Source organism: Tachypleus tridentatus, chromosome 6, assembly GCF_004210375.1.
Source record: "Tachypleus tridentatus isolate NWPU-2018 chromosome 6, ASM421037v1, whole genome shotgun sequence".
Lineage (NCBI taxonomy): Eukaryota > Metazoa > Arthropoda > Merostomata > Xiphosura > Limulidae > Tachypleus > Tachypleus tridentatus.
The window spans coordinates 121,267,407-121,295,210 of record NC_134830.1 but is presented as its reverse complement, the minus strand read 5'-3'; the positions used below and the strand labels follow the sequence as shown (position 1 = coordinate 121,295,210).

Below are 27,804 nucleotides of genomic sequence, written 5' to 3'. Positions count from 1 at the left end.
ACATTTGACATGGTAACAGATGTTTGACACTTGTGAGATAGTACTGGACGTTTGACATTTGTGATGGTAATGGATGTTTGACACTTGAGAGATGGTAACAGATGTTTGACACTTGTGAGATGGTAACAGATGTTTGACACTTGTGAGATGGTAACAGACATTTGAAACTTGTGAGAAGGTAACAGACATTTAATTCCTTTTGAAAATAAGCTAATTTTTTTTATTTCACTTTTTGAAAGTGAAATAAAAGTTCTTTTACCATCTGTTGTTATATTTCTCTATCAAACATACTCAATAAATGAATGTCTTTACACCCCACCAGTTTTGCACCATTTATGAAGACATACATGTAAGTATTCTCCACCAATAGTATTGTACAACTTAGAACAGATAGATCCATATGCTATTTCCACTAAATCCTCACTTTTAAGAATTGTCAGGTACTAGAATAAAAACACTGGTTTTAATGGGAAGGAAACGTTTGAATGGATGTAAGTATTTATGAGTAATACATTTTCAGTGCAAGAAAATGTTAACTTCTGAAATGTACTTATCTCTACTCACATAAAGCTAGAATCCCACACTGCAAAAATGGAGGGCTAAACAGAAACCAACCATCCAGAATGAATGGATGTACTTGGGAATGAAAATGAAGCACATCTTTGGGATACTGCACTACTTCTGGAACAGGTTTGCTCTTTACCCAGGAATAAGGAAAGGAACACCAAATGGGCAAAAAGTTAGTGCTTGTTCAACTGCAAAAGTGTTAAAAGGATGCAAGTCATTGCAACAAATAATGAGAAAATAAAATTAAACATATTTAAATTGTGTCATGCCAATCAAGAAAGTAAGGACTGAACAAGAATAGCTAGATGTGCCATTATAGATAGTGGAATGTCATTGGTGGAGAGTACATGTTCAAAAATAGTCAAAACTGGTAGGGTATGAAGACAGTTGAGCTGATTTCTAGAAATTATTTTAACAATTCCTGGAAGGCAGACCATAATTGAAGTAGGTCCATTTCAGAATAATAATTTAATGCCCATAATAAGAGAATTTCCAAGTGTGATTTACTACTTTTTGTGCCTAGCTTTATCAAGCAAACAACATTTGATAATTCCTCATTGTTTTTCACATTTATATTAACAACTGAATCTTTTCTGTTTCTCATTTATTCTTGATAAATCTGTTATGATTTCAACAAAATCATCAAAGGACAATATTGTGAGTTCTCAAAACAAAGTTTAAATTATAATTTTCTCTTGTACAGTAGAATAATAAATCTAAACAGTGAAAAGCAAGCCCTTAAAGTGTAAAGGGGCAAATGACTAGCCCAGATAATATCCGAGAAATTAATGTCACCTTTCACAGAATCAAAATTTCTATCAGATAGTATTAACATATTTTTGCTGTTTTGCAGAAAAGTCCAACAGAAATGCCTCAAGAAACATCTGACTTTCATGAAAAGTATTTTTGTACATGTCTTTGAAACATGTTAAAGATATTCTTTCATTCTTAGCTCAATGTAAAATAAGTGAAAGTAAGAAATTTCACTTCAAAGCTCCTAAAAGAAGCAAAATTAGGAAACACTACAAACCTATATACTATTAATGGTCCATAAATGTTTCAGGCACATTTTACCAGAAGAATGCCATGAATCATTGATGTAGACAATGGTAGTATTGTTTCCATTATTCTTTCAGAAGTTCACTTCAAACACACCAAAAAAAGAACCACAAGTCAACAACATATTCTTTCTTACGAACAAAATTGGCATACTAAAGTATCATTTAACAAGTCTTTAAAAGGGACTTTGAAGCCTTCTTAGGTCAAACATGTTTAATGGTTTTAACCAAGAATTTTTTAATATCAGTGACACCTAGATGCTGGCAGCAACAGTTTACTTTAAGTACTTATAGTTTGAGTTATTATAAAAAGTAAGTTTGTTGTTTTCAATTTCTTATCAGTACACCAGCAGGTGCAGTTTTCTAAAATATAAGGATAAGGTTTCCTGAACATCTATACCTAATCCAAATAGCTTACATTAATAACATACAGTTTCTTGAAACACATTACCCAGTCATCTCATATAAAATGCATTATCTAGACATACTTACCTGTCTTAAATCAAATGCTACAGGTTGGTTGGTTGATTTGGTGTTTTATGGCACATAGCAGCTAGGTTATCTGCACCAAACATCCGGTAAAAAGGTAAAAATAAAGTAAATGTAGTAAAATACATAAGAGGAAATCAAGGTAAAACAAAACAGCATTAAAAAACAGAAAAAGTATAAAACCAATGTTGACACCTAGTCTACAATGTTAAGAGAGAAAGCAGAGTAAGAGAAGTTGTAAAGAACTTTCTCCAGCATAATGGTAATGATCATAACCCACCAGGAAGACTAACAGGTAAGTACAAGAACCACCATCAGTCACCTGAAGTTGGCCTTTTTAGTCCTGGTTCTGGGTTATGTGTCATTATGGCCAGTATCAAAAAGTAAAGTAATAAAAGTGTTAAAAGACATGCAGCAAAATTATAATAAAAACTCGCCAGGACGACTAGCGGGTAGTTCAAATGCATTGTTCAAACAGCAGTGTTAGTCACCTGAAGTTGACCTTTCCAGTCCTGGTATCGAGTTATTTAATGTTATGGCCATTTTCGAATTTCAAATTGAACTAGAGAGATTGAGACTCTTGAAAGGGAACCACAATTAAAAAGGTGTAATGAATAAATATCCAACACTTAAATGACATTTAAAAGATTAATGGCCATTAAAAAACTAAAAACTTTATCAAAGTGGACATTGTCACCATCACCAATAACACTAATGTTAGGGACAAACCTTGGGACAGAACATGTTTAAAATAGTGCTGTCGTTGAGAGTAGTAACGATGGCAAGAAAGTAAAATGTGGCTTACAGTGATTTGAGTGTTACACAAACTACACACTGGTGCAACAGTTTCAGATAAAAGAAAATGATGAGTTAAAAAACTGTGACCAATGCGTAGCCTAATTAGAACAACTTCCTCCTTCCAAACCTTATGGAAGCTAGACGGCCAAAGTCCAATATAGGGTTTTATTTGGAAAAGCTTGTTGTCATGTTGCTGACTCCTAGTTGACTGACAGCTGGCCAAGCCTTGAATACAAGACCATAGTCCATGTATGGAATAGGCACAGTGGTGATAGTGCCAGAGCAGATAGATTTAGCTGCCATGTCTGCAACCTCGTTCCCGCGAATACCAACGTGGCCTGGTATCCAGAAGATAGAAGTAGATATTAATGAGAAATGGGCCAGTCGGTTTTGAATATCAGCGAGAACAGGGTGTGAGCCAACGTGATGCGATTCCAGGGCCAGTAGAGAACTAAGCGAGTCAGTATAAATAGTGCAGTTGGAGTACTGCTTAGCTTCAATATGATCCAGGGCAAGAGATATGGCATACAGTTCAGCAGTGAACATAGAAGCTGTAGAGGGGATTCTGCACGCAACCACCAAACTGCAGCAAACCATGGCAGAGCCCACAGTTACCTGATTTGGAACCATCCGTATAAATTGGAATGGAAAGTTTTTCAAAAGATGTTCAGTAAATAAAAGACAGTACTTCCAATCTGAAGTACTTGCCTTTCTCAGATGACTTAAAGAAAGGTCACATTTGGGGACTGTAATAAGCCATGGTGGGATGGGCTGACCAGTGGATTCTGCAATGTTATCCAAGGACAGATCCAATTCATCCAATTGTGCCTGGATGCGAAAGTCAAAAGGAGCAATGACAGCCAATGCTACAGGTCTAGCTAGTTTAACAAAACGTCTAACCCAAAACTCACATATTAAAATTCTTAAACTTTACACAAATCTCTGTCCATACTTCTCACATCCATCACATTCAATATTATTTGACTTTAAAAATATTTTAAATAAAATTACTTTCTGGCACTAAACTATCCACATGTCTGTCTTAATTATCTTGAATTATAGTGTTTAATTTAGAAACAAAAAATAGCCTTGGAAAATATTTGTGAGAAGAAAGTTGATTCAAAGTTCAATTAGATCTATTAGACGTTTAAAACTCTTATGTTCTTGAAGTTTTTATATTGAAAGAAAATTAAGTATTTTTGTTTTCAAAATTTAATTCAAAATATTTTAAATACTTTACTTTACCAGACTGATGTTCTTTTTGTTTGGGAGAAACTTGTTTAACACGTGATGCAGCAGCTGCCACTGTACTACTAAATATTCCACTTCTGACTAACTGCGGACGTTTCGATGTAACAGGATATTGTTCTTCTTTTGAACAATCACTTTTACTTTGCATCATTTGATTTGCTGCAATGAAAGAAAATCCTTCTGCTGAAGACTCTGTAGATCTTGGAGTTGAATCTTTATTATGGGTTTTGACAACAGAAGAGCTTTGCTGATATGTGCAAACATCTTCAGTCATTCTACTTTGTTTTCCACTTCTAGTGTTCAAACCTTCTGGATGTGCCTGTTGAATATGTGTACTAAATAAAAAGCCCTTAGTTTCAGATTTCTGGTTAGTTCTGTTCATTGCATCAGACAAGGAGAAGGTTGATTTTGGATTATTTTTAACATCTTGTGAAGCAGTGGTTTTAATTAAAAAACTACTTATTGGTGACGAAGTTCCAAATAAATTACTTGATGATTGTTTAACACTCTTATCTCCAGGATTTTTTAAAGTAGTATGTGGTGAAAGGCTAGTAAATGAAGATTGTTTAGATTGGTCTGAGAGATTTTCAGCAGAAGTAAGTGTCATAGAGGAGGGACGAATCAGAACAGATGAAGTTTTGTTCAAATTTCCTTGAGTGACTGTGCTAGAGAAAGATGACGGCCAAAACCCAGGACTGGAGAAACCAAATGGTCTAGAAAATGGGTTATGTTGAGGTCCCGTCTGTTTGGATCCATCAAATACAGATGGTGAAGTTGCAGTAACAGACACATTTTGAGCTTCTTCAGGCTTGTCTTTCTGAAGTTTTTTACCAGTAAACATCTGAAAACCAATAACACTGATTAATATTATCGATACAAAATACATCTGAAATAAAATTTTTACTCTTAAGTATCACGTATTCACTAATTGGGATAATTGAAAACAGCTTAGGAAAACGAATAAGCAGAAATGAGAAAGTTATAAACAAAATCTACTGCTCAGTGCCTGTTATGCTTTTGGTTACATATTTATGTGGTAAATTTACATTAATAACTGCATGAGCTTCAATTTGATGTTAAATAGCAATTACAGTTGTATAAAACAACACATTAAAATGAAGTTACATGTTTGGGTTTAACACTATTTGTAATATCGGACACCATGTAATTAACTAATTCAGATATTTTTATTAAGAATTACTTTAAAACATTACCTGTTTAACAAAAAATAAAACAATTTGAGATAACATATCAGTTTTTAACGTTCAAGTGAACCAGTGTTTATTGAAGTAGGAACAATACAGAAAAAAACTAGCATTTTATCACCTCGATAGCCTTGCTGTTCACAGTATTTTTGAATATATTCCCAATACATCTCAAGTTATGAGCAGTTTAACTTATTTAACAGTTACAAAATCAATAAATAACTTTAAATATAAAATAACTTGTTTTAGTATTTTTAAACTAATAGACAAATATGTATATTGTTTTCCATGTACAACATATACATATAGAAACAGATAATGTTAGTTTCAGCTATCAAATTTTATGTCTTGTAAGATGCACTTTAATTTTGGAAAGACAATTGTAAGAAAAAACCATTTTGACTCAGCAGCCAACACCTTGATGTAACCTTGACTTTTTTCAACCTACTGAGTAAATACAGTAAAATAGATCACATTCTTCACAATATATAGACAGTATTAGTTAAATTGAATGTTTTATGCTGTTTAAAATACTTGTAACTGACAAGTAATGAAATTAAGATCCATACAAGAGGCTGTTTTAAGTAAATCCTGAGCTAACCTCTTGCCTTAACCCACCACTTTTGTCTTGGAAGACGCACAGAGATTTTAAGGTACTTTTAAACAAAAAGTGTCTTACAAGGCATAAAATACGGTAGTTATTCCAAGAGGTTAATGTTAACGTAAAACAGTTGCATGATGACTTAACTAAAAATTAGGGTTTGGCAATTAACATGATAAATTTATTATCTGTAAGCTTCAATTAAGGTCTGATAAAATAACCAAATTATTGAAATGATGACTAAACTGATAAATGTGAAAATAATCAAAATTAGTGTTTCTGTTTATTAGTATTTTCAGTTATTCCAACATGACCTATTCAGCTGAACAACAGGGTTTTATCTCTCACTACTTAGAGATATACCTATACATCATGGTGTTACAGAACTCACAAATTTGTGTTGGCAATTTAAAAGACTGTGGAAAAATATAAGACATGGCCTCCCACAGTGTTATTAGATTATCAATGTAACAATATGGAACTTTTAAAACTTATAACAGACAAAATATATGATTAATTAATGTAATATCGTAGTTCAGTAAAAGTAGCAAAATGTACATCCCATTATTACTGACAGAATACATTTCAAAAGATTTGGTGCCTGTATCAATCAGTGTTGTTAAGTCTCATGAGAAAAACAAGCAGTGATGTCTTTCAAACTGCTGCTTTATGGCTTACCCTCAAAACAGAGACTTGCATACCTTAATTGTTATATAGAATGATTTGATGGGAAGACCAGAAAGTTTACCACTGTGGGTATGTTATTATTTGAAAAGGAGTGACAACAGAATAATTCTAAAACTGTAAATGATGTCAGCTATTAAATAACCCGGTCAATCACCAAAACCACTCCTAATATCATTTTACTATGTAATGAAGTCAACTTTGAAAAAAAACAAATAAGTAACCTTGGAATAAATGAACCTCAGAAAACCACAAACTTAAGACTATCAAAAACAAAAGCAATTTTTGAAAAGAACAGGCTCAATTATGCTCATTATAAGTTAACTTGGCAATGCTGGTGTACTTTCCTGAAACTACAACTTATAAGTAGGATTAAAAAGAATACAGACTTTGGCAATGAAGTGAATGTGTAATTATTAGGCTTTGTCCAAAACTTGATGCTTCACTCAGAGTTTAAAATTTTGATAATCATCTTGTCAAAAAAGCCCAAATTTAATTAAAATGTAAACAGTAAAACCAAAGTGAAACTAAATGAGAAAGGCAAATTTGTCATACATATTTTATCTTGACATTGCAGTTTACTATTGTGTATAGACATTGTTGGTACTGTGAAGAGCAAGTTGGAAATCCTTAAGACTCCTCATTAGTCAGTTAATTACAAGGTTTAGATGACTTTGCTTGTATTAATAAAATAGGTCTAATTACATTAATGCACAACAAAGGAACCTAAAATTTAAGTTAAATATTATAAATAAATTATATATTTACATAGCATTAATACTAACAGCATATAATATTATCATGATTCAACTACATGGCATAATTTATGTATTTCACGCGAATCGCATTTAACTACAAAACTTTTTAAAATTTACCTTTCAACTAAATGTCTTCCTTCACAATAATGTATTATATTTTCCACATTTGCTTGTATATATCATTATATCAGTGTTTCGTGATCGTAAATTTTAAGCCTATCAGTGTTTTAACTCTAGCAATACCTCATTGGTATACCACCGCTAGGTGGCAATGCGCTAAGAGAGTAGGAAGATATGTAAAGATACCACATGACATTACAGCGCTTGCGCAAAAAAACTACACAATAGATCGAATAAAGTTCAGCGTATACTATAGTATTATTAAACTGTGAAGGCGAATAGTTACCTTAAAATATATTCTAATAAAAAGAATCATGGGTAAGTTGAATTTACTGAAACACATAATAATAAATAATACTTAACGAAAGTGAAATGATTTTTGTTGGCCTTTCCACTTGTAATCAAAATAAGTTTTTCATTATAAAGCGATTTTTTGTTACACTTTAAAGCTGCCACGCTTTCCCGCCATTACTCGAGTTTGTATTTTTTACACTGATAGTTAGTTTATAAAAGTAGCTAATTAAAATTTTTTGAGTTAAATACATGTTTATGTTTGCCTATCACCTAATAACACAGTATTAATTACCTTTACACTCGTAACTTTCAAGTTTATATTTGTTTATAAAATCGAACTCGTACGTTGGTGTCTGCCATTTCTACTAAATATGAATTGGGCACAGAAACGAAGCTTGAAATAGCTGAGATCAAGCTCGGTGATTTTTAGACCAATTAACGTACTCGTAACAGTAAGCATCAAGCATTAAACTAATCAGGTGGCAATACGCATTTCATAAATCTCACTGAGGGTGCTTTTTCTGGAAATGTTTACTCAGCTAAAAAAAAAACAGATTGAAACAAATACCTAATAAAATTAAAATATCTATAGTTCACAAACATCTGTAAAAATAATAATTTATTTAAAAGCTAATTTAAAATAAATTTAATTGTTAGGTATAGTATTATGTTAGCTCTATTTCTAACTTGCAAAATGTATGATCTTGAAGTGCGTTTTTGTGGAAGGTCAAAGATGGTTATTTAAAAGAAGTAACACAAAAGCATGAATAAGAAACAACCACAGCTAAAGAATACCATAATCTAGAAACAAAAAATAAAAGATAAAAATGCTGTAATGAAAACTGAATTAGAATTTAAAGTAGTTGGTTTTTTTGTGAAGGAATTTTTTGATCATTTAGTGAAAGTAAACAAAGTTCAGCACTTAATGAAGGGAAATCATTTTACTTGCTCAGTTTGTAATTTTAAGTAATATATTTTTTACTTAAAAATAGCAAACAATAGGTATAACCTCATACATGAGTAATGCATTTTTATGAGAGGAGCTATATAGAATTCAAATATACACTTAGATGTGACTGATAACACTATAAGGTCCTTTTTTAAAGTTAGTTTTAGCTGAGAGGAATGAATGAGTTTTAATTTTTCTTATTTTATAAGAATTTGAATTTTAAAAAGAAGGCTATTGTAGCTTTGGGGTTTTATTTGAAGTTTTGGTTATATTACAAAAAAAAAGTACTGAAGTCTGGCTAGGAAGCTATGAGGAGAGGCTTACAGCTTTAAAGCTGTAATTTCTTTGAAATTCAGAAAAAATATGAATAAATAAGTACATGTTTTCTTTAAGAGGAAAATGGTGAAATTGTCAGTTTTAAATGTGAACATGGAGATACAATGCCTAACTTAAATATTCAGCATTATAGATGATGAGCATTTGCTATGGGAGTAGAATCCTTGCTCTGATCAGAAGTGAAGGTTAGTTATATTTTGTTTATTTAAAACAGAGTATGATTACCAAGGAATGGCACAGCAGCAAGCAGCAGCCATGTCCCCAAGTGGAAACTCTGCATCTGGTATCCATCCTTCTATGACCCAATTTTCAATGTTACCAGCAGGTCTTAATTTAACAATGAATGTTGCTAATCAGTTAGCAGAAACTGGATTACAAGAATCACAGTTTTCATATAACAGTGCTCCCAGTCATTTGTTTCATGGATCACATCTCATGGGAACATATCCAGCTTCTAAAAGTGGTGGTGGGAAAATGAAAAAAAAACCAAAGATGAACAAAAATGGCATGCTTGCACCAAAACGTGCCACCACTGGATATATTAATTTCACTCAATGGTATAGAGAAGAGATGAAAAAATCAGGAAGACAAGTACCTAAGGTAAGTTATACAAGAAGAATAAGCTTGTATGATCCACCATGATCACATTCTTCCAAAAGAAAAACAACAAGTAATTCAAATAAAATTATACTGCAGTTCATTTACTTAAACTTTTTTATATTTAACATTTCACTTATTTAGTTCAAATTAATTAATCTTCAAGACAATTCAAACTCATAACAAATTCATATCATCAGACAATTGTTTTACTAGTTTATAAGCCTATAGTTTATATAACAAAAATTGTCTGTAGAAAATTCTCTGTAGGGAGTCCTTGCTATACATGGAGGTTGTATTCCTGAAACAAGCTGTGCGTTGCAAATTGACATAAAACAAAGCTAATATTACTGTATGCTCAATGTCAAAGTAGGGGTTTATGTTCCTGGGGTCATTTATTTTTAGAATTTCCTTACTGATGGTACTATACTTTTTTAAATTACATAAAACTTTATTTGATAATGTAAAAAATAAATAAGACATGATTGGCATGGGAGTTTTCTTATTGCTAGTTAGGTGAAGTTGGGGAGTGGTGGAGTTATTTAGCATCTTGTGATATAATACTTTCAGCATGTTTCTTAAATTTTCAGAAATTTTCTAATGGTTCTCACCTTTAATTGCATCAGCCTCAGTGCTCTATAGATATTCCATTTCCTTCTTGCAGAGCACCATCCGTCTTAACATCTAAATTAACACTTTTTCTTGTTACACAAAAAACTTCAGCTTCCTGGACATTTATAACTCATTTTACATGGTGTTTGCTTCTTTTTTCCCTCATGATGAAGTGTTTAATGATAAACTCTTGCAAACTTTTAACTACATTTCAACTATATGTTATATTTGTATCCTGCATAAAGTTATTTGATTTTAGAAAGACATTTTTGTGCTCCATCTTGAAATGTTTGTAGTTTTAAAGAATCTTAACTTTTTATCAGATTCTAGGAGTGTTTAATGATTAATGGTTGAAATAAGTGTAAACTTACATGCTTGTTAAAGGGAATTTGTTAATACTTTTAGTGTTGTTTTAGCTTGTGCAGGTGTGTTTACTAGAATTTGAGGTATCATAAACATCTTTGTTCATTAACCAGTATGGGCTTCTATACTAGAATGTAATGGTTTTTTGACAGACAAAAAGTCAAAAGGAGTAATTTAGAAGAAAAACAAATTTATATTATAATATTCAACTTTTATACTAGAAGACATGGCATTTTCTTTGGAATATTGAACCTTTGATATATTAATATTAATCTTGAGATTTCTTTGTTTAACTTAATTTTAAAATTATCAGCTTTATAAGTGACACAACAAGTAAGTTTATTTTTGGGAACAAAATCTTGACACAAAAACTAGGAAACTTTTAACACCTCTGAAGGTAACTTTGAGATGAGCCATTTCCCAGCTGTGTCTCTTCAAGAAAATTTCACAATGTGTGAATGAAGCTGTGTGAACCATTTCCCGACCACATGTATGTTCAAGGGAATTTCACAATAATGTATCAACAAAGCTGTGTGAGCTATTTCCTGAGGACGTATGTTCAAGAGAATTTCACAATAACATATCAACAAAGCTGTGTAAGCCATTTCCAAACTACACACATGTTCAAGGGAATTTCACAATAATGTATTAACAAAGCTGTGCGAGTTGTTTCCTGTCCACACGTTACTATAGCTGTGTTAATAATGTATTGACATAGCTGTTTCCCAACCACATGTATGTTAAAGAGAATTTCACAATAACGTATCAACAAAGCTATACAAGCTGTTTCCTGACCATGTGTATGTTCAAGAGAATTTCACAATAATGTATTAACAAAGTTGTGTAGGAAAATTTCTTAGATGTGGGAATGAGGAGAACACATGAAAATGTTAAAACTGATTTCCCAGTTTTTATGTTAATATTTTGTTCCAAAAGTGTAGTTTTACATAAATTATGAACTTTCTTTTCTTTAGTAATATCGTGTAACACTAGGTGTTTTGTGACGCATGAACTATTTCACAAAAAACAATTCATTAAAAGTTACGATGTCAGTCACTTATTTGCTATAGTTTCAAATTAATGTGAATAGAACTAGCCAAGGAATATTGAAACATGTTGATGTGTGTTAAATATTTTCAGATTGGTGAATTTGGTAAAGAATGTGCTGCAAAATGGAATTCAATGTCACAGGAGGAAAAGCAGCCATTTCTTGATACTGCTATTAAAGATCGAGAACGATACAGAAAAGAGGTGTGAAAGAATTAAAAAAGTGATCTGTAGTTTGTCTTGTTTTGTGAATTTATACTAATTATACACTGTTTTTAGAAGCTTATTTTAAACAAAAATATACCATGTTCTTAATTCTCTATCTGTTTGAGTTAATAAATTATTTAAGGACAAAATGTAGAAAAGTACAAATTGCTTTTTCAAATTAAGAATTCATGTATACAAGTTTGTGGACTTTTTGGGTCATTTTAGAAAGGTGCCTAATTTTAAATAAACTTTTCATCAATATCGTGAATACTTGGTGAAACTATCTTCAAGTCAGATACATTTTATAGATAACACTTAAAAAAAAACTTGTTTTTTTGTCTGTAAAATTCTTCATATTTCTGGATAAGAGTTTCATTATCATGTCATAAGAAACTGAATATTTCTTTTGCAATCTACTCTTACAGCTTTCATTAGATTGTATCAAACCTGATATCCAATACAGACCAAGTGTTTCATTTCCTAACTCTTCTATAAATAAACTAGTTTTTTAATTACATAACAGAACATAGTTTTAGAAATATTGTATTTCATAAATAACAAAAAAAAAGTAATAAATCATTGGTTTTAGTTTACCAAACAGTCTTGTTATGTTACCTATAGGTTGAATATGAAACACTATTTGAATCTAGTAAGTGTATGACAATTTTAGTGATTTAGTAATTAAGTTGATAAATCATGAATAAATTTTCCACACTTATTCAGTTTGCATGCTTTTATGTGCACTTGTTGTCCTTATGTTAAAGTGTAAAAAAATATTTAGTACCCATATTTTCTATTTATACATTTATTTTCACTGTTATATGTATATATATGAAACTAATTCACTATAACAACTTACAATAAGTATTCTATATGATAACATGTAGCACAAAAAGTAACTTGTGATTTATTTAGAAAGCTCTTGTGGTGTTACCAAATAAATGCTATATTTATACATTATTCTTATGGATACATCAGGTTAAAATGTTCTTGTAAACTGGATCACCAGTAAACTTGCTGACTTACGACAACAAAATCCAGGATTCAATTCTCTATTATGGAATGAGAATTCTTTATATGTCTTTGCACAAGAAAAAAATTAAACTGCAATTTTTATTGCTATGATAAAAGTAATTTAAGTCATATCAGGACAGAACTTTATTTTCAGCATTAAAGTTTTCTTTAGTAAAATAATTTGAATGAATAATAAAAGAAAACCCTTTTATCTCCCTGGACTATGACAAACATCTGATAAATTCAAGGGATTGTGATATATGTAAGTAGTTCAGGTAGAATAATGGCATTACTGTGGATGTAAAGAATAAATTAAAAGGTTTATAATTTTTAAGTAATAAGTGTAATTTCAAAAGCCTTTTAACTTTAACAGCGTTGATTTGACATTTCTGTTGTATTGCTTTAGTAGTTCGTAAATATTTGATGAAATTGTTTTAAATTTGATGCAAATTTCGTAAAGATTACATTGTTTCTGCATTGTGCAAATCAAATCTATTTTAAATTTCCCTTTATAGCTACATGTGTTGGTTATGCTCAGAAGAAAGGGACAAAATTTACAATCTCAAATGTTTTCGATTGGAGTGCACTGAAATCAACCAGAAATTAAAATCTGCAATTTTTAAATTCTTTTATTTGTAAAACTGAATACAATGAATATTTTCTGCTGATAAAATTTCATTTCTGAAATATTTAATAATAAAAAAGAATGTTGAAAACTGACTGTTTTTTAGATCAGTTTAAGTTTCGCCTCTGGGCAGCATGTGCACCAAAGGGTTAGTAACGTGAACCTTTGTTTTATATTATAGAATGCAAAAGGCCTACTGCATCTTTCTTTTAACTAAAGTGATATGTAAAGAACAAAAAAATGCAGTAAATGGAATGAATCATCAGAATTCTTGATATTGGAGAAACTAGTTTGACTCATTTGTGTTTCTTCTTCAATTTCATGTTGTCTTCAGAAAACAACATAAAACTGAAGAAGGCATACAGTTGTATCAAAACTAGTTTCTTCATTATCAAGACTTGTGATGATTTATACCATTTACTCTAAATGCTGTAAGTAATATTATTTTATGACACTTTCATCTGTTATACATCATGTATAGCAGTAATAAAATAATATGGTTTATAAAATCAACCTTCAAACAAATAAAGTATTTATAACTTGAAAATAAATGTTATCTGTGTGCTTACATGTAATTCTGTGTTAATTTTTTTATATACATTTACTTGAAATGTAATGCAACAAATTATTGTTCAGTGTTAATATTGATTCGAGATTTTTTTCAGCTTTCCTTCAGACTTTCCTCATTGTTTGTTAGCTGCTACCCTGTCAAACATGACTGATAAAGTTGTTGAAATGTTTTTAGTGACATATTATTTTTTTCATACAAATAAAAATATAACAGAAGATGTATGGTCACCTGCCATTTTTATAATGGCACAGTTGATATTGAACCAGTTTTTTTTTACGACAGTCAAAACTTTACGTACTTGACCAGAAAGATTTAGTGGGTATATTCCTACAAAATAGATACAACTTCTAGTTTATTTCCCAGGGTAAGTTTCAATTTTGCAGATAAAAAAATTATATTAATTTTTGAACTTCTCTATATTTAAATGGTAAATCTGAAGGTTTATATATGTAACAGATGTGGTAAGAAAGGAACTGTTAAGTAAATGATGCTTAATGTACTGTCTTTATGAAAGTACAAATTCAATGAATTATCTAAAGTGCATTTAACGAGCTAGAGAAATATTTTAACTTTATCAAATTTTATCACTTGTAGATGGCCATTTACAAGCCCATGCGTGATGATAACAAACCTAAGAGACCAAGCACAGCATTTATGCTTTTCATGAAAGACTTTTCGGAAAGAAATGGCAGGGAGAGAACCAGAGGGAGGTGTAGCAGCTTTGGCAAAATTGGGTAATATGAAAAAAGAAATCCCTGGAAAAAATTTATTTTAAAATCTTAAAAATTATTTTAATTGGATACTAGTCCAGTGTATAAGTTTTTTTTTAATAAAATTAAAACACAGGCTTTTGTTTTTTGGTGTTAGAGGTATTGTTATTGCTTAGTGCATAATAGGAATGGTGATAAAGCAAAAATTAAACCTAGCTAGGTTTAGGTATTATGATTTTTGGTTACTAGGTTTTAGAAACCTTTACTTTGTAGCTGAGAACATCATAATTTCTCAGAATATTGTGAATGCTGATGTACCATTACTTTAAAGTAAAATGCAATTTGTCATAATAGTATTTCACAAAATAAATCTATTTATCTAGTGTATTGGACTGGTACTTGGTAAGTACTTTACATATGTGTCATTCTTTATTGGATTCTTCTTTATAAATAGACTTAGATACCCTTTAGATGTATTTTTCTAAGTGAACAAGCAAATGGTGTGGACATATATTAATATAGGTTTGAAAGTTTTTGGTGTGTGAAAAAGCAAGTTTAAATTATCATATGAACTTATTAGACCTAAATTTCCTCATAAGTTCAGACCTTACAGCCTTATGCCTAATTCCTTAAAAATTAAACTTGCAAATAAAGAGCTGATTCCAGCCTATCTTATAAGACAGTTCAATGGCCTCTTCTTTAAGCTGAAATTAAAACTAGAATTAGTTGCAACTGTACCAGAGATTTGCCTATTGTGTCTTATGTTGCTACCCAACTTTAATTGCCAGTATTTACACGAGTTCCAGAGTACAGTTCTACAACAGCAATAGGTTACTATGGGGGTACATGTACCTGTGAGCTTTTTGCAATCTCATTGTCAGGGTTAAGAATACTGAAGATGAACAAAGTATTTACCCTGAACTCACAATGCATGTGCCAAGGTTGTTTCATTACATACAAGTTGTAAAGAAGAAATTAAATTTTGCATTTCTTAGAAGGGTGGTAAATAAATTAAAGAGGGGATGCTTGGAGAAAAAAATGTCATTTTTTACCATGTGAAAATTCAGTTTTTTTTTATTAATATTGCCCTATAAAATTAATAAGTTAAAAACTTGCGTAGAATTAAAATATTGATTTGTGAAGTAAAAATGTATCTCAGGATTGCTAGTATGGGTATTAACACTTTTGCTAATAAAGCAGAGAACAACATTTCAACCTTCTTAGGTCATTTTCAGGTTAACCTCTTGGATTATGGATTATTATCTACAATTCTATGCTATAATAATTGGTATAACATGGACAGAAAGTAGTTTAATTACATTTTGAATGTAAATTTCATAATGAGGAACCCACTTTTTAGGAATAAAGGTTCAGAGATAGTTTGACTGGGCAATGAAGAAAACTATTATAAATGTACATGTTTAGACAAGGTTATGTCACCATCAGGTACAAGTAGTTTACAGAGACACATGAATATATATATGTACAGCATAGAACAAAAAGGTCAAATAACCAAGAGATTGTTCCGCTGCTTAGTATAGGTATCTTGGTACCCCAGGGAGCTGCTGTAGGTTAGTGCTAGTTTATTCAGTTGTAACAGCTTTATTCTTCATTTATTGATGTTTGGTTATTGTTTAAACTTAGTGTTTTGCACAAGATATACTGTTTTTTTAGGGTTGCAATGATGGTAAACATGGGAGAATTTTTTATGATGTTTGACAAATTTGATTTTAATTTTTTTCTGGTTTTTCCATTATACACTTCTGGATACTTGTACACTATTTTGTAAACAGTGTTGATATCATACTATTCTGTGTGATTTTTATTTAACGATTTTAGTTGAGGTGAGTTTTTGTGTGAATTTGAAGTCAAGTGGAATTTTATGTTTAATGGCAGGTTTTCTTTAAGTATTGATTAATTTTTAAATTGATATCTGAAATAAATGACAAACCGCAATATAATTGTTTGGCGTATCAGTGTCAATTTTGTTTGTGAGTTGAGTTTGAAGGTTTTTGTTGTAATGGTTGTGTAGAACATTTTTGACAATGGTGAATGGTTATTTGTTGGTGTGAGTGAAGGAATACATTGATAAAGAAATCTACTCTATGAAGTATTCCTTGTGATTTGATCTCAAGGTCTTAAAGACTTGCAAAAAACAACTTGTTACCACTTCTGAGATTAAGTAAAAGGTATGAATTATTTGGAAAAAAATGACACCAGAATTTTAAGAAGGATAAAATTAAAACACCTAAAAAACTACATGTACTTGATAAACTCTACTACAATACTACCTTCTTATATAATCCACTAACTTTTCCAATTATCAACTCAGTAACACAGCAAATGAAGTTTTAGTTAGAAGCTTATCCTTTGCTTCAACACCTTCAAAACTGAATCCAGTAAATTTCCCCATTTTGAGACAATTGTATGACAGACAGAACATGAACCATATTGAACTAAACGCGATCTAAGATATGATAACAATAGCACCCATAGCAGCAGTATTATTCTTGAGCCTTCTCTATAACTACAGTCAATAAAGAAAATCCTACCTACTTAACCAAAGGAAAGGGAATCCTACTCCTTGACAGAGTGGACTATATTTATGTATATCTAAATTAAGACACATTTTGATGTACCCATTAAATTCCAGAAACTTAAGAAAAATCCCACATTTGCTGCAGAAGTCAAGATCCCTATTGCAGTTAGATAGGAGCAATGTTATTTTTGAACCTGTTTATAATAATCTGCAGCCTGGTGTTCTGTATAAATTAGAAGACATAAAGCAGATGTACCCTATAGATCTGTTGTATCCATTGCCAGAGGTCCGACATGGCCAGGTGGGTTAAGGCATTCGACTTGTAATCTGAGGGTTGCGGGTTTAAATCCCGGTCGCACCAAACATACTCGCCCTTTCAGCCGTGGGGACATTATAATGTTAAGGTCAATCCCACTATTTATTTGTAAAAGAGTAGCCCAAGAGTTGGCAGTGGATGGTGATGACTAGCTGCCTTTTCTCTAGTCTTACGCTGCTAAATTAGGGACAGCTAGCACAGATAGCCCTTGAGTAGCTTTGTGCAAAATTCAAAAAGTAACAAATAACAAATTCATTGCCAGTGTTTTTACTTAAATACTAAATAACTACATAAAGTTTTTAAAAGTTTCTCTTATTCAGAAAATACAATATGTGATAGTTTTTCTAAACGATTTGATGAAACAGTTGATCTGGTGACAGACTTTATTTGTCAAGGTCACATTCTAATCTGACATAAACCAAAAGACCTCAAGAGCCAGTATGGATAGGTGGTAAGGGCACACGACTCGTAATTTGAGGATCGCAGATTCAAATCCCTGTCACACCAAACATATTTGCACTTTCAGTCATGAGTGGCATTATAAGGTGATGATCAATTCCTTTATTTGTTGGTAAAATAGTAGCTCAAGTGGTAGCAGTAGTTGATGACTGCTAACTACTTTCCTGTTAGTCTTACACTGCTAAATTAGCAATGGCTTGCACAGATAACCCTCATGTAGCTTTGCACAAAATTCCAAAAACAAACAAACCAAATGATCTTCTCACAAAACTGTTAGAATTCAGATTTCACTTAATTTTTAATAATTAAATTTATGATCAGGTAAATGTTGTGTTCATGAAATTTCTCCTTGATTTAACACTAGCAAACTTATTCCTATATTGCCATGAAAAGCAGTGATTAGTCAATTACACAAACAAAGTCAAACCTTTATTTTAAATAAGCTATGTTAATGACATTTATGTTATTTCATAGTGAGGGTTATTTTCAACATATCTAAACAAGCAACATTAATTTTAAACTCATTTCTAGGCACTAAATTCAGCAAAATCCTTCAGGTTTTGATGGAAATTATTTTAATTAATGGACAACATAACTATAAAGTTTGTAGTAAATTTAAATGTATAATTATCAAATGTTATTTGGGTTATTAAAAATAATGTTTTTGTATTGAGGAAAATATCAGATAAGCATCAACTGTTCTAACTCGGACAGTTGATAAACGCTTAATAACCATGACACTCCCTAATCATTGCTATTAAGCTATAAAATTGTGAAATTACTCAGTTAAGCATATCCTAAAATACACCTTGGATGTGGGCACAGAAATTTCTTTCCATTCAGAGAAAAAATAAAAAGAACAAATACAGCATTATTGTATCATTTATTAACACAGATGTCATTTGCTTGAAAGGCTATGTTGGGTTGACCAACATATCTGTCCAGTAGAACATTCTATTTCTTTTTGCCATAACAAACCATCTATTTTACAGTGTCTACACAATGTACTGTGTTATAAAACTTGAACAAATTGAACATCTATTCAAGGCAAGAGATGAATGGACATAAAAAATGAAGAAGGCCTTGGTCATGAAGGCTTTCCAACTGAAAATAACATGTTAATTAGAATATAATTTGTGAAATAAAATGTTCCTACTCCCAGTATTATTGAAAGATTTAGCAAAGAAGTCATGGTTGGGTTATGGCAGTTTCCACCTAGTGTAAAAAGAGACAAAATATAAATAACAGTACATTTGTAGGTAAAACTGATAATCCATATTAATATTTGAATGCAAAATGCTGTAATTCAAATGCTTTCAAAATATTCCCAGTATTAGTGGAAGATTTAGCAAAGAAGTCATAGTTGGGTTATGGAAGTTTCTACCCAGTGTAAAGAAAGACAAAATATAAATATTTAACAGTACATTTGTAGGTGAAACTGATAATCCATATCAGTGTTTGAATAAATTTGAATGCAAAATACTATGACTTAAATGCTTTCAAAAAGTGGACTTTTCTTTGTGAGGGCAAATGGACAAAGAAAGCTTTATTTTGAAAGGCATTGGGGTCATAGAGTTTGGTATTTTTGGTCTTAAAATTATATTTTGAACTTGTATGTTTTTGTTACATTATGAATAATTTTAATGTGTTAAATATTCTTTTGCCACAGTGTTTGAGGAAGATGGTCGTGTTGTTTGATATAGAACCTTTAATGTTACTGCTTAGCTCGGGCAAAGAGAAGGCATATTGATTTTGTTTAACTGTAGGAGGTGGACGATGGAGAAACATGACTGAGGAAGAAAAACGATGTTATGTTGAAAAACAGAATGAAAATAAAATAGAATATGAACAACAAATGGAAGAATATCGTCAACAGGTAGGGAAACTCGAGTATTATTTGTACATCAGCCAATTTTCATACATTGTTAGAAGTTCTTAATTGTTTCTAGTATCCAGTTGTTATTTCAAGAGTCTTACAGATGTACTTTCCTTATCTTTCTTGTGTTCAGTAAAATTTTATTGTTCTTGTTTATATGTTAACCAAATAATTTGACCTAATGCAACACCTCCATCTATTCATCATTTCAGTGTAGCTTTTATTGAGTTTGTATGGCCACAGTACTGCCTAAGTACGGAACTCGTAAGTGTTAGTTTTGCATACAAAGGGAAAGGAATTATATAATTGTTATATTGTGTCAGTGTATATTGTTAAGATATGCACATATATGCATTATAGAATGAGACTAGTAAGCCAATCCCAAGTTCTTTAGCATTGACATGGTAATAAATGACCACAGTTTCATGTTAATTTCACTGGAATTGTGAAGAAGATTCTATAGGTTAACTGGTTGTATTATAAATAGAAGTACAACTAACCCATTTTCAACATTTAAAGAAAAAGTAAAATTTTGTTTTTTTCATAGTTGTCAGGTTTTACCTGGGGCCAGGTTATTTACAATAGGTGTCTGATTTGTCAGTGATAAATTTTAACAGTAATTGTGCAGGACACCATCCACTTCTTTTAAAATAATATGTATTCAAAACATGTTAAATGTATGTATAAAAATTCATTGCACTGTTGTTTACCACAATTAAATCTGAGTTTAAATAATTATCATTTTTTTCAAAAGTTCACACAAGCTGAATGGTTCAGTTATTTTTTAACCCAGTTGATAAGTTTACTTCTATTACCCAGTGGTTTACCAAAGTTGTATCCATACCTTTTTATCAAAATATACATGGGTGGGTTTAATTGCTTTAGAACATGTTTGACAAGATCTATTATTCTTATGTTGTTACAATAAAGCTGTGATGTTTTCACTTTTGATATCACACATTACAGCTAAACTTGTGCAGTTTAACTTCACTTTTACTTTCACTTGCTTAACACTTTCTCTTTCTGTTTGCACATATTTATAGTGTTTAAAATGAAATTCTAGAATATATTGCCCTCTAGTAACAATATTACACATGAAGAGAAGATTTGGAAGCTTTGAGTAAGATGGCACAACAATATTCCAAAAGCCTAGTATAACAATTAAACTGCATACAACTCGTACAAAGTTATGTAATGAAACTTGTCATAACTATTGTTTTTAAAATAATTAACTTTCAATACTCTTGTTGTGAAAACTAAATCATTAAATAATGAATAACTAAATAAAAACTCTTGAATTGAATTGTCATATACATATCAATACATATACAATGACATTGAAAGGTCAGTGTATCAGGTTCCTCAACTCTCTCACCAACAGTGTTCACATAATGTCACTCCAAGTGTAAAATTATGTATCAACATTTAACTAACTGCAGAATATAATTCTGCCTAAACACTTTGTTTTAGAAATTAATGCAGAAATGATGTTAAACATTCTGCAGTTGATTATCGTCTTAAATTTATAAATAAAAGTTTAAAAGTATTTTTATAGTGTAGCTAGGCATCTGAACTTCAGACTATGCATTCTCTCTCCCTCTTTTTTTTTTTTTAATGGCTACCTTGATTTTGATAGAATTATACAGAAGTTAATGTATTTCTGTAGCTTATCTGTGATTGTATTACTTGAATTTTCTTATATACCTCTCATGGATGTTCTTGACAAATGAGCATATATCACAGGTTTGAAAATAAGTATGTCCTTTAGCTAAAAACCATTCAAAAGGTAATGTGCTAAGCCTTAAATTGATATAAACAACTTGCCAGTCATCCTTATTGAATTTTTCTACCTTTACAAGTTTCAAAGAAGTATTTTGGTAATGTCACACTTCAAGGTTGAAGACAGTACTTTTAGAAAGTTATGAAATTCTAGTTCATGATACTGAGTTTATCATATTTTAAACTGAGAAATGGAAAATAATTTTTATGTAACAAGACTCAAGGTAAGAATACATAAAATTAGCAAGTGTTGCTCAACTGTATTTGATTATTAATTATGTGAAAAGTGGCATTTCTTACCAAAAAAAAGTAAAATTAATGAATAGAACACAGTTGAAATGGTTGGTTGTATGAAATGGAACTTTCTGATAGATACAAAAAAAAACAAACCTGTTGTTGTTTTTTTTTCTTTAAATAAGGATTCTTCATTGTGTGTGTGGAGGCTATTAGAATTAAAAAAGACTGGAAAATTACTGGAAACATTCAAAACGTTTAAGGCAACAACTAAAGTATTTTTATGTAAATAAGTTTAACAGTGAATTTTCATAACCTAAAAAGTGATACAAACACAAAGCCAAATTATTATTTTTGTACACAGAGATCTGATATTTAGAAAGCTTTTGCTGAATTTTAAGTAGTTTGATTAACTGTTGTTGTTTTTTAATGTTCCATGTGTAGTGTCTGTACTTTAATGAATGTAATTTGAGGCTAATGGTGTCATTATTATTTGAAATTACCTGATGATATTTTTTTTCGTTGATAGCAAAGTATTGAAAGTCAACAGATAGTCAAACAACCAACGGTAATGATGATGCAACAAGAAGAGGAAGCCCATCCCAACTCAGACAGCAAAGACACAGACTATTCTCCCTCGGAAGACTCTACTTCGGCTTCATCTCCAATTCCTAACTCCATTAGCCCAGGTCCTTCTCCTATGTCTCTGGCACAAATGACTCCAGCCCATACAGCAGCTCTCCAAATGGCCTATGGTCAACAACAAGTGACAGCCCTTCCCAACTTCTCTTATCTTGGGAACCTTCTCAATACTCCTATCAATTACACTCAGGCTCGTTCTGCCAACAATTCTCCATACATGGGAAATGGTAACAACTACAACCAGTCACAATCTGGTCAGTACAGCTGGTCATGAACATTTTGTTATAACAGCTTTGACATCTCTACCGTATATGGGGACCAAGTTTAGCCTAACCTCTGCAGATTATTAAATGATAACCTGTAGAGGTACAAGACAGACTTGTATTTCTTTATTGGTGAGCTTTGTACCTGTGATGATCTGAGCTGATTTTATGTGCACTGGTTTCCTTTAATGTGCTGTAGATGTCACTAGTCTGTCTTAAGTGCATATGTTTTATTACCTTTTCTTACATACAGACATGCATGCTTGTTTGTGTATCTGTTGTGTGTGTGTTTATATATATTTGTCCCTTTTTAAGATATATTCATGTAACATCCCTATTACTTCTTTTTTCGTTATTGTTACACTGCTGTTCATCATTGAAAATCACTTGACTGTAAGTGTATTATAACATAATATTTATTTTCTTGTGCATTGAGTAGAGGGCCTGTTTCTTCTTTATACTATCAATAATCCAGCTAGATTTACAAAAACAGACATTTCTAAAATTTATATTTCCTTAAAATCTGTTAAGGCATTACAAAATTTGTGTGGTTAGTTTGTGGTTGTGACGAAACGATGGTGAGTTTTCTTTTTGTCTTTCTAATTTCGGTAGACTACTTAATATTGTCACTGCTTCTAGTTAAGATAGCTATTCAAATGAATATGTACATTTATTGATAATTACTGTGCTCCAGAACACACATTTCTAAGAGGCAGATTATACATATATATATTAGGCCTAGTTAAGCTGTGCTTTTTTTTTCACTTCTTTTCTACTCCAAACAATGTAAATTCATTTTTATATATCCAGTTTTGATGTCTAAGATACTCATCCAATGTCTTCTTGAGCTCCATCAGTGTTGTAGATTATACAATGCTTGAAAACAAACTATTCCATCGGTCATTGACCCTTTCCGAAAAGTAACACTACCTTAACTGGAGTCCTGTGCAAGATCATCTCTGATTTGTGTCCTTTAATTGTACAGCATTTGAGTTTTTAAAACATCATCTAGATCTATAGATTCCAAACCTTTAATGACTCCTGAGCTCCCATCGTTTATGGATTTCAACCTATCCCTATCCAAATATAGAAGAATACTGGAAAATGTTAATATATGGATCTTGTTAACATCCCTTCTTAAATAAGGTGATTAAAACCAAGTACAATATCCCAAATGAGGTCAACCAGTACTTTACAAAGGCAACTTATCACTCCTTTGACTTGTATCCTGTGTCTCTGTGCATACACTGTAAAATAACGTTAGCCTTGTTACTGCATTGTTTATAAGGCTTTAGAGATTTTTTTATCCTTTGGGGATCCTATAATGCTATAAGAATAATAAATGTTGTAATAGGTTGTGTATATAAATTTACTTTTATTAAGAGTAAAATGCATCTGTTAGGTATTACCTTAGCTAACCATATAATCCAAGTCTCTCTGCAAAACTATAGTAGCTTTAATAGTATCTGAATTACCTTAAAATAATATTTGTAAAAGTGACCAGGTTAGTGGTTACATCTTTATAAACATCAGTAACAACCATGAGAAACACAAAGTATGTTACACAGAATCCAGAGGTTTACCATCTGTTACATTAGGTAAGTTGTTGAAACATTACCGAAGAGATAGTAAAATGTAAAATACATATATGTGGCCTTTCTTGGGTAAAAATTGAATTAGTTTGCAGAATGTAGTTAGGATTATTTTTCCTATTTCTCTCTCCAACTTCCTGAATGATATTTCAGATTAGTTTGAAAACAGCTCCATTGCTTGATGGCTCATTGATGAATAAAACTGCTCTCACTGTAAAACATTTGGCCCAGCATGGCTGGGTGGATAGGGTGCTTGACTCATAATCTGAGGGTTGTGGGTTCGAATCCCCGTCACACTAAACATGCCATTTCAGCCATGGGGGGTGTTATAATGTGACATCAATCCCACTGTTCATTGGTAAAAAAAAAAAGAGTAGCCCAAGAATTGGCAGTGGGTGGTGATGACTAGCTGCCCTCCCTCTAGTCTCTCACTGCTAAATTAGGGACGGCTAGCACAGGTAGCCTTCGTGTAGCATTGCGTGAAATCCAAAACAAACTATAACATTTAACATCTTCAATGTCTAATACTGTAAAGACCAGTCTATATTTCTAAACTTATAATCAGAATTTTTTTTTTACAAGCAGATCATTTCCCAAAAACCTGAATGACTGCATTTAGGTAGTTTTCTAAGCTTAAACTACTCTTCTTCATTATTATAAATTGCTTTTTACAATATCCCCAAATCAACACTAATTCTCTTACCACTATCTAATCATAGTTCAAAGCCTCCTCATTGGTTAATAGTCTTTACAAAAACAAAAGTTAACCTAGACATCATCCATTTAATAGCATCTTTCCTCTGTTGAATCCATCTGCCCAACTTACAAAAGACACAAATTTCAACCTGCCATTCAATCCTACTGATTTACTTTGAACCTCTTAACAACATGTAAACTTTGGTGACACCCACAAAACAACAACCTATAAACTTTAGTTGAAAACATGCAGTACAAAAATAGCTGTCTTACTGGTCCATTGAACAAATTCGACCTAGCCTTACAACCGTAGCAGTAATTATTTGTGTAACTCCTAGTTTGTCTCACATACTGTTCTATCACCAACCATATCATCTCATTATACAACTCTATCAATTGTGGGAGAGGTATCAAATTTCTGATTCTCTTTAGTACCCAAACTTACAATCCAAATCATATTTCCTGGTTTGGTACCCCTTGGGGGACTCAGTAGATAGCCCAATGTGACTTTGCTATAATAAAACACACACACACATATTTTGCGATAACTGTTTCTTTGCATGACTTTTTCAGAAACTGTATATTTCATTCCTCCCTCAAGTTACCCCAACACAAGTTTTGTTAGCATATTCTACTCTGACTTGTGGTTCCATTACTACCACTTGTAAAATTCAAATTTCCAATATTAATTTCTTTGAAAACTACAAACAAAACTTGGACCAAAGCTACACACAAGAAATATACAAAATCAGGATGAGAGTATTGCAATAAAGGAACAAACCTTGTGATATATATAGGTAAATAAACATGCCCTTTTCTCAAGGTTCTGTTGACCATTGTTAAGTAAAAGGAGGTCATCTCATTTTAAAACATGCTTACCCAAGACATTGTTACAAAAATATATTTTCTACCCATATATTTAGCATGATTGTATTATTTAGTGTAAAACTTGTGACATTAAGTAGGCTTTGCTTTTTGTATAAAAAACTGTAAACTATATATTGCCATTAGACTGACATTTGAATCTTGAAATGCACAAAAACAATTCCTGTACAAGCAGTTCCCTTTTGAAAAGATGCCATGTAAATGAAGTGTACATTGGCATGTGTGTATGTTTATATATATACATGTGCCATTTTAATTCACATGCAAATTTATGGCATATAAAGACAAAGGAGACATACTCGTTACTTAAAAATCAAAAGTGAGGCCTTTTTTACTTTGCTTGTTTATTGTATAAATTTTTTCTGAAGATTTTATTTATTTTAACAGAGATTTTAAACAATAGTTAATTCATTGTAGCCTTTGTTGTTGTTTTTTTAGAGATGTAGTTTTTTGAAAGCTATGGAATTTTGGTAGTTTCATACCAAAGCTTATTAATAGCATTGTAATAAGCATCGTGTTTGCTATCATTAAAACGTAAGAGTGATTAATACTTATTCTAACAGGGACCACACACATGCAGTCCATTGTAATAGGATTACATTCTGTTATAAAAAGTGTTTTAGTGTTATCAGAAATAGATATGGTACCTTGGTCTCCTTTATTTTCACCTTTTTAAATAAATTTGTTTTAATTTAAAATTTATCCATACTACATTTATTGTATATTTTTAAATGTTGAATTTTGTGTTAAGCATGCTACCTGTATTTCTTTGTGTTTGTATTTATAAAATCCTTACTTTTTATGGGTAGTTTGAAGTTTCTAACTGATATGAGTTATGCTTTCTTTGTAAAAAAGAAAAGAAAATTACACCTTCATTCATTGTTGTTATAAGAGTGTCTGAAATGTTTTTCAATTGAAAAGAAAAAAAAAAGGGAAAAATGTGATGTCTTGAATGTTTAACAAAACAGATGGTCTGGCTAATAACTGAGATATTAATTTACAATATCACAATCTTGTGTCATCTTAATGTTGTAAGGTTATGAGGGTGAAAACCTACAAAAATCTGTAACTTGGCTATGGACTATAGACCTTGTACAAATGTTATTGTGATTTCAGTCGGAGAAAGTAAATAAAACCAGCAATGCCGATCCTCTTCACACTGTCTTGCTCTATCTGATAATTGTCATACAGATGATGAGGGGTTCAAGTTAAAAGGTGATTTCCATCACATTTGTTCAGCCTAATAAAGTTATTAGTGTGTACATAACAGTTTTTGAACACTAACTGATTTCAGGTATGTAATAAACTAACAAACAAAAAGAAAAATAATGGCTGTTAGCCACAAATATAGATCCATTAACACTGAAGGTAAAAGTTAATATGATGTACAATTTTGCTCTTCAGTGCTACAGGAAAATGTCACAGCTGCATATTTAACACCTAAAAAAAGTAATATAAATGCACGTATATAAAGTTTTCTGATATCCTTAACCTGAGCATTATATATGCTCTGCAGTGTTTAAACTCTATATGTCAAGCCATAAAAGAAGACAAATCTACAACTAAAAACTTAGATTGAAGTAAAAGGGTCAGACAAAACATTATGATGATTTGTACTAGATGATTTTGGTATGTCTGAGCACATTAAATCTGGCCACATGGGACTT

At 31.4% G+C, this 27,804-nt stretch overlaps 1 protein-coding gene and 1 pseudogene across 7 annotated transcripts in view; one reads left to right on the top strand and one right to left on the bottom strand.

Annotated features, from left to right (window-relative positions):
- The window catches only part of LOC143253472 (germinal-center associated nuclear protein-like), a 45,137-nt gene extending 36,910 nt beyond the window's left edge, over positions 1–8,227 (bottom strand). For 3 of the 6 annotated variants that reach the window (XR_013029648.1, XM_076507445.1, XM_076507449.1), the window contains exons 1-2: positions 7,529–7,692; positions 4,158–5,004 (exon numbers count right to left, since the gene is read on the bottom strand). Coding sequence is in view for 5 of the 6 variants with exons in the window: in XM_076507445.1 (XP_076363560.1) it covers positions 4,158–5,004 (847 nt within the window). In the remaining variant the exon portion in view is untranslated. Of the gene's footprint in view, positions 1–4,157; positions 5,005–7,528; positions 7,693–8,117 lie in introns of those variants that run through there. The other 3 variants (XM_076507448.1, XM_076507446.1, XM_076507447.1) reach the window with 3 other exon arrangements.
- LOC143253476 (uncharacterized) lies at positions 7,719–27,294 on the top strand (annotated as a pseudogene). Its single transcript, XR_013029649.1, has 6 exons — positions 7,719–7,849; positions 9,325–9,710; positions 11,823–11,933; positions 14,741–14,880; positions 19,937–20,046; positions 22,589–27,294. The product of XR_013029649.1 is annotated as an uncharacterized LOC143253476 (transcript).
- The last annotated feature ends 510 nt before the right edge of the window (positions 27,295–27,804 follow it).